The sequence below is a fragment of the Gigantopelta aegis genome, chromosome 13 (genome assembly GCF_016097555.1).
Source record: "Gigantopelta aegis isolate Gae_Host chromosome 13, Gae_host_genome, whole genome shotgun sequence".
Lineage (NCBI taxonomy): Eukaryota > Metazoa > Mollusca > Gastropoda > Neomphalida > Peltospiridae > Gigantopelta > Gigantopelta aegis.
Window position 1 is genome coordinate 19763260 of NC_054711.1, and position 16590 is coordinate 19779849.

A 16590-nucleotide genomic window follows, 5' to 3' on the forward strand; every position below is an offset into this window, starting at 1 on the left:
ACGAGATAATACTGCGTTATTACGAGATACCATTGCGTTATTACGAGATAACAATGCGTTATAACGAGATAACAATGCTTCGTGAACGATACAGTAACGCCACGAAGAAGAAGAAGAAGTAGGAAATGTTTTATTTAACGACGCCCTCGACACATGTTTATTTACAGTTATGGCGTCGGACATATGGTTAAGGACCACACATATATTGAGAAAGGAAACCCGCTGTCACCACTTTATGGGCTACTCTTTTCGATTAGCAGCAAGGGATCTTTTATAGGCACCATTCCACAGACAGAATAATATATACCACGGTCTTTGTTACACCTGTTGTGGAGCACTGGCTGGAACGAGAAATAACCCAATGAGGCCACCGACGGGATCGATCCTAAACGGACCGCGCATCAAGCGAGCACTTTACCACAAGGCTACGCCCCGCCCCTTCCACGGTCAAAGTGGAACACTGAACGTTCATGGATCTGTAGCTACCCCTCCGATTTCTACCGAGGCTGACACAGATTTCTGAACCCGTCGTCGTCGGATATTGTAGGTTAGTCCACTCCATGCGATTACATCATTATTTGATTAATGCAAAATTACATTTAAAACAAAAGTGAACAAAAACAAATACAATATATTACATATACTGTGACGTGAACTATTATCATTCAGAATCGTTTGTATTTCATTCTTCGACGAATCGTCCATATAGTACACACACACACACACACACACACAGACACACACATACACACACACACACGCGCACACATACATACACACACATATACACACACATACATACACACACACGCACACACACACACAGACACACACACACACACATACACACACACACATACATACACACACACACACGCACACACACACACAGACACACACACACATACACACACACACACACACACACACACACACACACAAGAATTAAGCATAATTTATCCACCTTACGAGGCCCTTTCCAAATTACAAACATTATATTGTACAATAATAGCGACTGCAATTTTTAACCAATCAGTCAGTTAGTCAATCAATAAAGTAAACGCTTGTAAGAATATTTTGTTTGGAAGTGCTGAAACTTGATAGGTCAGCAAATAATGTCTAGAAACATAGACATTTTACCAAGCTTGATAATTTAAGCAAGAAGCTGTTATAGCTGGAAATATTTTGCACTGCTTACTCGCTAAACCTAGCACATTTAACTGTATTTGAATTAATTCAAGGGCGGATCGAAAGGGGTGGAACCGGGGATCCCCCAAGAAAACCCCCCCCCATAAAAGAAACCCCCCACAAAAAAAACACAAAAAACAACCCACAACAAAACAAATCAAAACACCACCACCAAAACACACACTTTAAGTGCCCATTTTTGACAATCTGTTGATAATTTTTATTTCACGAATGCTAAACTTTTATTGAGTGCCCTTTCCAGGAGTTCGCCCATGTGCCCTTCTTGGTCCTTCCCTCCCACCTAAAATATTCCCCTGGTACTGCCCTTGTAAATTACCGTTATGTCACAACATCTGAGCGTCTTCATCATGAATGGAATATTGTGTTGTCTAACTGCTACTTTATCTGTCACGATATCTGTTTTAAGACTTTTCACAATAGAGACGGCATCCTGAAAGAAAAGTGGAAAAAATCTAATAAAACTGTTTAAAAAACAACAAACAAACAAACAAACTAAAAAACCAACAGGAGTTAAAATGCAGTTAATGGCGTAGGTGCAGTATCAAATATTGTTTAGCGTTCATATACGATTCAATTAATTGTTAGGGTGTCACCTGTCGATTATGCAATAACTTACACATTAGTTACTTAGGGGCTAGCAATCAGACCAATTAGTTTGATTGATGACCCCAGCTAATACCCGGTCTACCAACAATCAGTTAATTATTATAACTTATCATGTGACACAATTTACAAAGAGGTCTTACTTTGTGTACGTGCCTAGGGAAATGCTATTGCGGGAAATAAATTCCCAAGGAACATTAAGACGTAGCCATTTTAGCCGAGTCTTATAAAAGAGAACAAAAAATAAGAAGAAAAAAAAAAAAAAAAAGAGGTAAAAAAAACAAAAACAGAAAGAGACAGAGGTAAATAGAGACCCACAGATAGAGACCGGGAATGTGAGACCCAAGGGAAAACCCTTGCGGTCTCAGTCGCAATGTCAACTCTATTGTTCACCTAAGAGCGTGGACATATATTTTATGTGTATCACCATGTTGTTCACTTTATTCATAATGTTTCATATTTGGCAAGTAAAAAACAAGAATTTACATCACCAAGAGTATTCTGTTCCTTCATTTAAATTCCGGTAAAACAAAACTAAGAAAAATCACGTTATTATTATTTGGTCAGTTATTTCCCTTTTCCGTACTCTGAAAAGTAAAAAAAAAAAAAAAAAAAAAAAAAAAAAATCAAAAAAAAAAATCAATTTTTATATGCAATTATAATTTTTTAAAAGAAGTTTGTTTTGTTTAACGACACCACTAGAGTACATTGATTTATTAATCACAGGCTATTTGATGTCAAACTTTTGGTAATTTTGACATATAGTCTTAGAGTGGAAACCCGCTACGTTTGTCCATTAGTAGCAAGGGATCTTTTATATACGCCTTCCCACATACAGGACAGCAGTTATAACGGCCTTTGATATACCAGCTGTGGTGCACTGGCTACGTTTGTCCATTAGTAGCAAGGGATCTTTTATATACGCCTTCCCACATATAGGACAGCAGATATAACGGCCTTTGATATACCAGCTGTGGTGCACTGGCTAGAACGAAACATAACAAAATGGCCGTGCAAACGGAGTCCACGAAATTGGGCAAGTTGATTGTAGGCAAGTGGGGTTATCTGTTAATAGTTAAAATTTGTTTTGTTAAAATGACAGACCCTAGTTTTTAACCACTACGACGTATATTTCATTATTAAAGCGGTTTTTAATTAGAAGTACAGTAGAATTTCCTTGGGTCGAACCCTGGAAGGTGGAATACACCACAACACCAGAACCAAACCCGAAGTCCCGAGTTAGGTACAAGGTATTGACCGAATGGTTCGGTCGAACTACCCGATGGATCGAACCCTGGAAGGTGGAATACACCACAACACCAGAACAAAACCCGAAGTCCCGAGTTAAGTACACGGTATTGACCGAATGGTTCGGTCTAACTACCCGATGGGTCGAACCCTGGAAGGTGGAATACACCACAACACCAGAACCAAACCCGAAGTCCCGAGTTACGTACACGGTATTACCGAATGGTTCGGTCGAACTACCCGATGGGTCGAACCCTGGAAGGTGGAATACACCACAATACCAGAACCAAACCCGAAGTCCCGAGTTACGTACACGGTATTGACCGAATGGTTCGGTAGAACTAACCGATGGGTCGAACCCTGGAAGGTGGAATACACCACAACACCAGAACCAAACCCGAAGTCCCGAGTTACGTACACGGTATTGACCGAATGGTTCGGTCGAACTACCCGATGGGTCGAACCCTGGAGGGTGGAATACACTACCATGCCAGAACCAAACCCGAAGTCCCGAGTTACGTACACGGTATTGACCGAATGGTTCGGTCGAACTACCCGATGGGTCGAACCCTGGAGGGTGGAATACACTACCATGCCAGAACCAAACCCGAAGTCCCGAGTTACGTACACGGTATTGACCGAATGGTTCGGTCGAACTACCCGATGGGTCGAACACTTTTTCGAGCCCAGACGGGTTTCTAGCCAATGGGATTAAGCTATATTTACATTTTATTATTTATACTATTAATTTTCGTACACCTGAAGTGGTTCTGGTCATCCAGGTTTTTGTAAAACCCCAAAATACATATTTAGTTTTATGATTCTAGAAACGCACGTTCGTCTGAGAAATAATGGTTATCGAGACAAGCTCTAGTTATTTGTAGACGATATTTCCGTTTTTAAACATCACAGACTTTAGCCTTATCTAAATGTGTGTTGACGGTGTGTAGACTAACTAAACTTAGTGTCCATAGTTATGGGCTGAAACTAGAGTCTGCCGCTTTAATCACATTGTTTGATCAACCATAGTCTTAAGACGAAACACATAATTTTTCTTCCAGTAGGAATCTTTTATATTCTCCATCCCTAACCAGGATAGCACATACAACTGCCTTTGGAATACCATTCATGGTACACTGGCTGGAACAAGAAATAGACCAACCGCCCCACCGACGTGGATCGATCCTAGACCGATCGCGTATGAGGCGAGAACTTTACCACTGGGCTACGCCCCGCCCCCTCATTTTACGGAAGCTTGTACCAAAAAATTCACATAAATAATAAAATTCGTCACCAATATCTTTTCTTGTTGCGGATTGTTTTTTTAAAACTTTTCAACAGTGATTTCTCTAAATCCATTTTAAAGAAATAACAACAATGATCTATATTTGTGTGTAATTATAATTTTGTTACTAGAAATAACAAAAGTTATCTATATTTGAGTGCAATTTGTAAAACACATTGGTCAACTTATAAATAACGTAGCAAAAAAAAATAAAAAAAATTGTTTAACGACACCACTGGAGCACATTAATTGATTAATCATCGGCTATCAAACATTTGGTGATTTTGACATATAGTCTTAGAAAGGAAACCCGCTACATTGTGTTCCATTAGCAAAAAAGATCTGTTATATGCTCCATCCCACAGACCGTAATGCACATATCACGGCCTTTGCCAGTTGTGGTGAATTGGTTTGAACGAGGAAAAACCCAATCAGTTGAATGGATCCACTGAGGTGGTTCGATCCTGCTAGTCAAGCACATGAGGCGAGCACTCAACCGACTAAGCTCAACCCCCCCCCCCCCCCGAAAAAAGAAGCAAAAATGACCTATATTAGAGTGCAATTTCAAAAAACGAGCGATGAAAAGCTATATAATTTGAAACAATTTTTTTTTAAACTGCATTCTTTGCGAAATTTTATAATTTTTGTAAACTTTACAGGGGTCGAAATCAGCTGAAATTCCCGCGAGACAAACATGCCGGACAAAACATGATCATAGAATATAATCGCAAAATAATTGTCTGTCCAACGAGATGGCAGGCAAAATGATTTTTTTCCCCCGTGATGATGTTAATCCGGGGGAAAAAAAATCGGGACCGCAGTATTTTGACAACTGCTTGAAAGCTAGTTCACGATTGTGAAAGCCATGACATCCAACACACGACAACCCCTGTTTTTAAAATACCAAGGACAGGAAGGACAGTAAGGGAGGGAGGAAATGTTTTATTTAACAACACACTCAACACATTTTTCATTTACGGTTATATGGCGTCCGACATATGGTTAAGGATCACACATATATTGAGGGAGAAAACCCGCTGTCGCTACTTCATGGACTACTCTTTTCAATTAGCAGCAAGGGATCTTTTATATGCACCATCCCATAGACATGATAGCACACACCACGTCCTTTAATGTACCAGTCGTGGTGCACTGGCTGGAGCGAGAAATAGCCCAATGGGCCCACTAGCGGGGATGGATCCCAAACCGACCGCATATCAAGCAAGCGTTTTACGACTGGGCTACGTCTCGCCCTACCAGGGACAGATTTATGATTATAATGTCAATGGGTGCTGTGGATTTTTTTTTTTTTTATTGTTCTGAGCTTGCATTTTTCATGGATGGTAAAGCAGTTCTTATTTTCTAAAATGCCCTGTCCACGGTTTTATTAAATGTTTAAGGTGGACAGGTAGGGGGCAGGAGCCTGAGCCCAGGCGCCGATCAACTAAGATGATGTTGGGGGTGCTGTCAAACCTGTTGTTGTTACTGACCTCGGTGGTGTCGTGGTTAAGCCATCAGACATAAGCCTGGTAGGTACTGTGTTCGCAGCCCGGTACCGGTTCCCATCCAGAGCGAGTTTTAACGACTCAGTGGGTAGATGTAAGACACACTCATCTCTCTCACTAATAACTAATAACTAATCCACTGTCCTGGACACACATTCCAGATAGCTAAGATGTGTGCCCAGATCAGAGTGCTTGAACTTTAGTTGGATATAAGCACACAAATAAGTTGAAATGAATGAATACTCTTGGTGTCTGAAATTAAACCTATACGTGGTGTCTGAAATTAAACCTATACGTCGTGGTGTCTGAAATTAAACCTATACGTCGTGGTGTCTGAATTAAACCTATACGTCGTGGTGTCTGAAATTAAACCTATACGTGGTGGGGTCTGAAATTAAACCTATACGTGGTGTCTGAAATTAAACCTATACGTCGTGGTGTCTGAAATTAAACCTATACGTCGTGGTGTCTGAATTAAACCTATACGTCGTGGTGTCTGAAATTAAACCTATACGTGGTGGTGTCTGAAATTAAACCTATACGTGGTGTCTGAAATTAAACCTATACGTCGTGGTGTCTGAAATTAAACCTATACGTGGTGTCTGAAATTAAACCTATACGTCTTGGTGTCTGAAATTAAACCTATACGTCGTGGTGTCTGAAATTAAACCTATACGTCGTGGTGTCTGAAATTAAACCTATACGTGGTGTCTGAAATTAAACCTATACGTCGTGGTGTCTGAAATTAAACCTATACGTCGTGTCTGAAATTAAACCTATACGTCTTGGTGTCTGAAATTAAACCTATACGTCGTGGTGTCTGAAATGAAACCTATACGTCTTGGTGTCTGACATTAAACCTATACGTCGTGGTGTCTGAAATTAAACCTATACGTCGTGGTGTCTGAAATTAAACCTATACGTGGTGTCTGAAATTAAACCTATACGTGGTGGTGTCTGAAATTAAACCTATACGTCGTGGTGTCTGAAATTAAACCTATACGTCGTGGTGTCAGTAAAACTCCTATCTGCTGTGCCTACGTCTAATCATGGGGAGGGATTTAGCTCAGTCAGATCAAAAATAATAATAATAAAAAATACAAAATGCTCGCTTGAGATTCTTGCCTCGCAGGATCGAACCACCTCGGTGGATCCATTCGACTGATTTTTTCCCCCTCATTCCAACAATTGCACCACAACCGGTCAATAAGTTTGTTTTGTTTAACGACACCACTAGGGCACATTGGTTTATTAATTATCGACTATTGGAAGTCAAACATTTGGTAATTTTGACATATAGTCTCTGAAAGGAAACCCGCTACATTTTTCCATTGGTAGCAAGGAGCTTTTATATACACCATCCTATAGACAGGATAGCACATACTACGGCCTTTGATATACCAGTCGTGGTGCACTGGCTAGAACGAGAAATAGCCCAATGGCGTGTGCTTACCTGTATATGAGAAAGTGCATATAAAATATCCCTTGCTGCATTAGAAAAAAAAAATGTAGCGGGTTTCCTCTGATGACTACGTGTCAGAATTACCAAATGTGTGACATCCAGTAGCCGATGAATGATTAATCAATGTGCTTTAGTGGTGTCGTTAACTTCCCCCCCCCCCCCCAAAAAAAAAACCCCCAAAAAAACAAAACAAAACAAATTCTAATCCTAAACGTGGTTTTAGTATTTGGTCCAAACAACTCACCTGGTACGAAAATGATCCACAACCAGGTTTTTCTGCTTTAAGCACCGAATCCATGAGCCTTCAATTAGTATAACTAATTAAACTACACGGATATCCAAACGGAACGCTGAGTTATGAAGGTGTGAAATGTGAACCAACTGTTTATATAGAGCTTGGAACTGTAACTGATCGCTAACGCGTTGGACCGGCCTCGGTGGCGCAGTGGTTAAACCATCGGACTACAGGCTGGTAGGTACAGGGTTCGCAGCCCGGTACCGACTCTAACGCAGAGCGAGTTCTTAAGGGCTCAATGGGTAGGTGTAAGACCACTACACCCTCTTCTCTCTCACTAACCACTAATCAACTAACAACTAACCCACTGTCCTAGACAGACAGCCCAGATAGCTGAGGTGTGTGCCCAGGACAGCGTGCTTGAACCTTAATTCGATATAAGCACGGAAATAAGTTGAAATGAAATGAACATTGACGCGTTTTCCATGGTTGCTCTGGTTAACGACGCCACTAGAGCACATTTATTTTTTTATCTTATCATCGGCTATTGGACGTCAAACATAGTGTTATTCTGACACTGTTTTTTAGCTCAGTGGTAAAGCGCTCGCTCGATGCGCAGTCGGTCTGGGATCGATCCCCGTCGGTGGGCCCATTGGGCTATTTCTCGCTCCAGCCAGTGCACCACGACTGGTATATCAAAGGCCGTGGTATGTGCTATCCTGTCTGTGGGATGGTGCATATAAAAGATCCCCTGCTGCTAATCGGAAAGAGTAGCCCATGACGTGGCGACAGCGGGTTTCCTCGCTCAATATCTGTGTGGTCCTTCACAATATGTCTGACGCCATATAACCGTAATTAAAATGTGTTGAGTGCGTCGTTAAATAAAACATTTCTTCTTTCTGTTTTTAGAGGAAACCCGCTGTCGCCATATAGGCTACCTTTTTACGACAGGCAGCAAGGGATCTTTTATTTGCGCTTCCCATAGGCAGGATAGCACAAACCATGGCCTTTGTTCAACCAGATATGAATCACTGGTCGGTGCAAGTGGTTTACACCTACCCAATGAGCCCTGCGGAGCACTCACTCAGGGTTTGGAGTCGGTATCTGGATTAAAAAACCCATGCCTCGACTGGGATCCGAACCCAGTACCGAGGTCGGTACTCTGGAAGAAAGATACAAACCCATGGTACACGAGAGCGCGCATTGTGTCACCCACACAACAGATGAATCGCTACCGGCCTCGGTGGTGTCGTGGTTAAGCCATCGGACATAAGGCTGGTAGGTACCGAGTTCACAGCTCGGTACTGGTTCCCACCGAGGGCTAGTTTTAACGACTCAGTGGGTAGGTGTAAGGCAACTACACCCTCTTCTCTCTCACTAACAACTAACAACGAACAACTAACCCACTGTCCTGGACAGATAGCCGAAGTGTGTGCCCAGGACAGCGTGCTTGAACCTCAATTGGATATAAGGACGAAAATAAACTGAAATGACATGAAATGAAGATGATGGCTCGCACATGTACAGGTAGTGCAAGCAAATTTAAATAGTGCAAGACCCATCACAAATTGCAAAGTTTTAATTTCAACTGAGGAGGATGTGCCTATGGCAGACGTACTTGAATTTTCCGGCGGGACGTAACCCAGTCGTAAAGCGCTCGCTTGATGCGTGGTCAGTCTGGAATCAATCACTGTTGGTGGGCCCATTAGGCTATTTCTCGTTCCATCGAGTGCAACACGACTGCTATATCAAAGGCCGTGCTATCCTTTCTGTGGGATGGTGCATAAACAAGATCCATTGCTACTAATGGGGAAAATGTAGTGAGTTTCCTCTCTAACGCTATATGTCAAAACTACCAACTGCTCGATATCCAATAGTCAACGATTACTAAATCAGTTTGCTCTAATGGTGTCGCTAAACAAACGAAACTTTTTATTGAACTTTCAGTGTATGTAAGCAGGTGTCAAATGGTGGAATGATAGAAATGTCGAGGGTTGAAGCACGCCTCCCCTGCTGAAAGCGAAATTTATACTATCATAAAATCCAACCCAGATATATAGAGAATAATACATGAGTGGCCGTTCGATACCATTTATCTCACAACCAGTTGTTCTAAAATGTATCTAACGCGCGAAAGCGAGTGTGATGCGTTTTTTAACAACGAGTTGTGAGATAAATGGTATCTAGCGGGCACGAATGTACTGTTCTATTTCTTACATATCCTCAAAAATCAGGTCTTTTTCGACTAAAATGTATTTACAGCCGTTGCACTTGTAGCTAACTTATTGTCAGGTTAATTATACGTCACAATGTAATCGATTCCCATCGTGTAGTTTTTCATTGGATGTATGGCATTGGTGACCTGGTCATCACCTAGGAGCAGCCAGTCGTATGTCTTGAAATTGTTAACACACGTGCATGTGTAAACAACCCAAAATAGCGCATTGTGTTCTCACCAATGACATTTTAATACTGATCAGGTTTGTACGTCATGCTTTTGAGAATGTGTGGCTCATGTTTTAGTTGACTACAATAATGAAAATGCTCGATCTAATTTGTTTTTAATTGCATATGCAATGACATGACATTTGTCATTAACACAAAGAATACAAACGCGTCACATTTTCTTAAAGGGACATTCCTGAGTTTACTGCATTGTAAGATGTTTCTGACTAATAAAATATTTCTACGATTAAACTTACATATTAAATATATTTTCTTGTTTAGAATATCAGTGACAGTATATTCAATGTGTTTCTGGTCGTCTTAATATTCGTAAGAAGCCCAAACTGGATTTTGTCTTCAAATAATTTCGTACGTACGAAAAAAAAAACCCAAAACCACAAAAACAATTACGAAATAAAATTAAATTTACGCTAGTACAAATATTAGAACTATCAGAAACACGTTTAATATACAGCCACTAACATGTTATACAGGAAAATATATTTGATATGTAATTACAATCGTTAAAAAAGTCTCTGTTAGTCGATAACGTCTTAAAAATTGCAGCAAACTCAGGAATGTCCCTTTAAATAATGCGATATCCATATGATAGACCTATTTGTTTCGTATTCTACACTACAATTAGATAGACTGGGTTTTGTCAAAATGTGCTCTCAGACTCAGACCACAAAAAGAAAACAAAATACTAAGTTTGATTTAAAAACAATTCATTGTCGTCTAACGTGAGTGCTGTATCCTCAGAAGTCCGGATTATATCAGATAAATTACAAGCTACTTGTAATAAAACTAACTGAACTGTAGAACATTAGGTAAAAACAACCAGTAAACCAGGTTAGATTGAAATGGCCGTTTTATTAAAAACGACATAAAATTATAACATCACATCACATTATGTAATAGTAAACACCTGACAAAAGTAGGTGTTCAGGAAAGTGAAATGACATAGTAACATTACATAATAAATGCGAAAAGCACTGTTGTAGGTGGGGGAAATCCGCCCATCTGTTAACTCTACATAAAAGTATATGAAGAAATGTCAATTGTTCTTGAACGTATCAATATGAAAACATTTAATGTATATATCAAAAATGTGTTACATTAAACATCTGATGTACAAGATATCCCGTGTGTTAATTATATACAAATCAAAAACATATGTCAATATATAACATGAATTAGAAGCCATTGTTATTAATCGTTCTTAACAAGATATCATTTTCATAATGGTGGCAAGACACGGGGAAGGTGGAGGGAAATTAAAAATAACAATTGCGTCTTACCTGTACGAAATTTTTTGAAACTGACGCTGTTGTTAAGTGACGTCACGACGCGAGGCTATTTAATTAGCCAACGTGATCTTCCTTACGCAGTCCTTTTGCGCCCTGCTAAATGGCATACAAAGACATATGTTTATGATTATAACCGACCTCTTAAATACAATTAAAAACAGGTGTATTTAATTGTTGATTTACGAAGTCCGGATTATATCAGATAAATTACAAGCTACTTGTAATAAAACTAACTGAACTGTAGAACATTATGTAAAAACAACCAGTAAACCAAGTTAGATTGAAATGGCCGTTTTATTAAAAACGACATAAAATTATAACATCACATCACATTATGTAATAGTAAACACCTGACAAAAGTAGGTGTTCAGGAAAGTGAAATGACATAGTAACATTACATAATAAATGCGAAAAGCACTGTTGTACGTGGGGGAAATCCGCCACCTTGCTAGATAAGCTACTGCCAGCCGGCAATAGCTGAAACTAGCAACCCCCACCCACAGCAGTTTGACTGACTTAAAAGGCCATATCAGCCTAACCTGAATCGAAACACCCATCAAAATAAAAATACGATACAATGATCCACGACAGCACTGGGTTTATTAAAGCTATTAATAATAGTAAGTACATACAATATAGGGTTGATTCACAAGAACCTTTAAATACACACGTTCCCTTTTACAATAATCTACGAGAATGCCATGCATCCGACGCAGTTTTTTGTATTGAGGTGTGAGAATGCATGTTTTATCAACACATTTTTATTTTTATGTAAGAAGCTACGAGAATGCCATGCATTCGACGCAGTAAGTTAGTTTTAGCTATTAAAGTAAGAAAATCCCTTGCATTCAACTCAGTAAACGTAGGATTTCCATACAGTAAGCCACAAGAATGTCATGCATCCGATGCCATTGCCTGTATGACAGTAGTGTAGACAGTAATTCACCATAATTCGAAAGAATGGATTCTAATGTATCGCTTAAACGCGTTAGAATTCCACCTGCCCATAGTTTGTATCTCTGCCTCTGATACCCCTTTACTAGCAGCGGTGCTAGCAGCACCTATTCTAAAACTGTGACTTTTGTAATGTTCGGACCTATATCCTGCTGCAAGCAATGCATTTTTCAATATATTGCAAAAATATCTGTAAGAAACCGTAGATCCTCCCGGGAATACAAAAATACAACCCGGAGAAGAACCTCGAAGATGTAGATACCTGTATAAAGTATGTACTGGGCAAAATTCCTCTATCGCTTGAGCATTAAGAGATAGGGTAATTGGGGCAGTGTGATAATGACCCTTGAAAGAGTGAAAACTTATCTCCACTCTGGAAGGATTTTGCAAACCCTTTTTGAAGAATTGCACATTCTTTGTCTGTAGAATATTCCTACTGTTTCCACTGTAGGTGATTTCCCCAATGCGCAAAAATGCATGAAAAGCAAGTAGAAACATGGACCGGGACATAAGTTTGTTGTATCTTGTTGGACAAACTTCATCCAGAGCATTTATAATTTGATACAATATATGTTTTGTCAGTGGGCGCCTGAAATCTTGTCTTTTATTTATTTTCTTTAATCCTGCTAGCATTTTCCGAATAATGAAAAACTGTGTGGGATCTTTAAAGGCCCCCGACTTATGTATATATCCTATAGCTAACATATAAGTTGTGATGGTTGAACTAGCAAAGCCAATGTCCACCATTTGGGCAATGAATAATGCCACTGTATGTACACTAATTGGCATGGAACACTGCATATGCAACGTTGTGTGTATGAATTGTTGTAGCAAACTGAATGCTCTACGATATAACTGTTTAGACTTATCAGTTAGTGCTGCATCAATGAGTCGAAGGACTGTCTCGTTTAAATGCGCAATAACTGCTGTGGAACTGTGGTTGGAATTCTGTCCATCTGTGGGGCTGCTTGGTGAAAGTATGCCACCTGTAAACGAGACAGGTAATCAGCCAGTACATTTAGTTTTCCTGGTATATGTTTGGCTCTAAAATGAATATTGAATCTCAAGGCTGCTAATACCAATCTCCTGACAAGACCCATCATTACGGTATTGGGCGATGTTTGTTTATTTATTATAGCTACCACTGTATTATTATCAGAAAAGAACAAAACTGATTTATTACCCAGTTGCTGTCCCCAGTGCTCCAAAGCTAGAACAATTAGAAATAATTTTTGATGTTAATATGGTGTTGCAACATATGTTCATCCCACTGACCATATAACCAATGTTTGTCAAATATGGCGCCATACCCCACATTACTAGCGTCTGTATACATTTGTAGTTGTTCTGACGACTCCCAACTATTTGCCAAAAACATAGTAGTCGCATTGAAATGTTCAATGAACATTGTCCACACCTTCAGATCTAATTTCGCCTCTTTGGATAGCCGAATATGGTGACCTGGATTGTAAATCTTACAAGTTAGATTAATCAATCGCCGCAGAAATGTTCTGCCAGGTACTATCACTCTGCATGCGAAGTTTAATAAACCTATCAATGACTGTAATTCTTTAAGTGTCACTTTTTCCCTGCAATTAAAAATAACAATTGCGTCTTACCTGTACGAAATTATTTGAAACTGACGCTGTTGTTAAGTGACGTCACGACGCGAGGCTATTTAATTAGCCAACGTGATCTTCCTTACGCAGTCCTTTTGCGCCCTGCTAAATGGCATACAAAGACATATGTTTATGATTATAACCGACCTCTTAAATACAATTAAAAACAGTTGTATTTAATTGTTGATTTATATACTCTGAATGTTTTAACATTTGGATAGTGTTTTTCAGAGCTGCTGGATAATAGACGCATCAAAACGGAACAAATCTAAACTGGTTTCATTTCCACATATATGACATTGGTGACCTGGTCATCACCTAGGAGCAGCCATTCGTATATCTTAAAACTGGGTATGCGCCTTTTATCATTGTTTGTGTCTAGCGGAAGAAGACCCTACTGTGAAATTCTTTGTTTTCGTGGATATAGCTAAAATACACATTTTGTTGGAAGGAAGGAAATATTTTATTTAATGACGCACTCAGAACATTATATTTACAGTTATGTGGTATCAGACATATGGTTAAGGATCACACAAATATTGAGATGGGAAACCTGCTGTCGCCACTTCATGGGCTACTTTTTTCGATTAGCAGCAAGGGATCTTTTACATGCGCCATCCCACAGACAGGATAGTACATATATACCAGTCGTGGTGAACTGGCTGGAACGAAAAATAACTCATTGGGCCCACCGACGGGGATCGATCCCAGACCGATCGCGTATCGAGCGAGCGCTTTACCACTGGGCTACGTTCCGCCCCACATTTTGTTGGGTACTTAAATTCATCAATTATTTAGGTAGTATCATAAATTCGTATTATATGTATACATGTATTATATTTTCGTTGGGTTCTTAAATTCGCTGACAGTACTAATGCTCGAATTACTCGAAAATTACACCACCAGAATAACAGTGATTACTTTGCCACGATTCTTCCTTTACTCAACCCTCGCACCATGCATTAGGCCAAACACGACCCCTAACATTATTCGTAGAACATTTTAAATGAAAATTATCAAAAGTAAAATTGGTATTGAAATATTTGGAAACATGGATTTTTAACACTACAAGGTAACGTACGTATTATTATGAGCACAAAATAATGTTTAGGATACTGAAAAACACGAAACAAAACCCTATCGAAATAAAATATCTCTAATTATCAATACAAAAAGAAAAACATCATTCCACAAATTAATAGCTACATTGTGTTTTAACTGCAACCAAGCAAGGGACGGGATTTAGAGCAGTCGGTTGAGTGCTCGCTTGTGATGCTTGCGTCGCAGGATCGAGCCACCTCGATGGATCCATTTAATTGACTGAGTTTTTCCCCCGTTCCAACCAGTGCACGACAACTCGTCAAAGGCCGTGGTATGTGCTTTCCTGTCTGGAAAAATGCATATGGAACATCCCTGGCTGTATTAGGAAAAATGTAGCGGGTTTCCTCTGATGACTACGCGTCAGAATTACCAAATGTTTGACATCCAATAGCTGATGATTAATTAATCAACGTGCTCTAGTGGTGTCGTTAAAAAAACCCCAAACAAACAAACAAAAAAACAAAAAACAAAAACAAGGGACGGAACGTAGCCCAGTGGTAAAGCGCTCGATTGATGCGCAGTCGGTCTGGGATTGATCCCCATCGGTGGGCTAATTGGGTTATTTCTCGTTCCAACCAGTGCACCACGACTGGTATATCAAAGGCCGTAGTATGTGCTGGTATTGGTCGTGTGTCTGTGGGATGGTGCACATAAAAGATGCCTTGTTGCATAATGAAAAATGTAGCGGGTTTCCTCTCATGGCTACGTGTCAGAATGACCAAATGTTTGATATCCAATAGCCGACGATCAATTAAAGGGACATTTCTGAGTTTGCTGCATTGTAAGATGGTTCCGACTAATAAAATATTTCTACGATTAAACTTACATATTAAATATCTTTTCTTGTTTCAAATATCAGTGTATGTATATTCAATGTGTTTCTGGTAGTCTTAATATTTGTAAGAAGCCCAAACTGGATTTTGTCTTCAAATAATTTCGTACGTACGAAAAAAAAAACATTTTAGGAATAAAAAGAGAAATTTAACCTAATACAAATATTAGAAGGATCGAAAACACGTTTAGTTTACAGCTACTGATATTGTATGGAGAAAAATATATTTGATATGTAATTATAATCGTTAAAAAGTCTCTGTTAGTCGATAACATCTTAAAAATTGCATCAAACTCAGGAATGTCCCTTTAATCAATGGGCTCCAGTGGTGAGAATGAGTTATAGCAGCTTGAATCACAGTGTTGTTTAACACCGTAGATACTTATTCAAATTACAACTTAAACAATTCAAACATTATAATTATTATAATAATTATCTTAAGCCTAAAAATAATTAGTTAATTAAATGTATACACGTCTTAATTAAAACGCAGTCCCCTGCAAAGTGTATTCAATCAGGTATATTTCCAAAAGAATAGACCCCATTACTTAGTTAATTAAGTGTCTACACATCTTAATTAAAACGCAGACCCTACAAAGTGTATTCAATCACGTATCTTTCCGTAAGAATAGACACAATTAATTAGTTAATTAAAACACAATTCCTTTCAAAGTGTATTTAATCAGGTATATTTCCCACGTGTTGTCGTTACATGTTACTGAATGTCGCAGACTTTGAAAATAGGCCTATCTATTAATCTATTGTCGAGGGCGTGACGTATT

General features: G+C 39.2%; 1 protein-coding gene across 2 annotated transcripts in view; it reads right to left on the bottom strand.

Annotated features, from left to right (window-relative positions):
* LOC121387080 (folylpolyglutamate synthase, mitochondrial-like) overlaps positions 1-7653 on the bottom strand; it is a 50037-nt gene extending 42384 nt beyond the window's left edge. For both annotated transcript variants that reach the window (XR_005959780.1, XM_041518102.1), the window contains exons 1-2: positions 7557-7653; positions 1526-1639 (exon numbers count right to left, since the gene is read on the bottom strand). Coding sequence is in view for 1 of the 2 variants with exons in the window: in XM_041518102.1 (XP_041374036.1) it covers positions 1526-1639; positions 7557-7610 (168 nt within the window). In the remaining variant the exon portion in view is untranslated. The remainder of the gene's footprint in view (positions 1-1525; positions 1640-7556) is intronic.
* Between the last annotated feature and the right edge of the window lie 8937 nt (positions 7654-16590).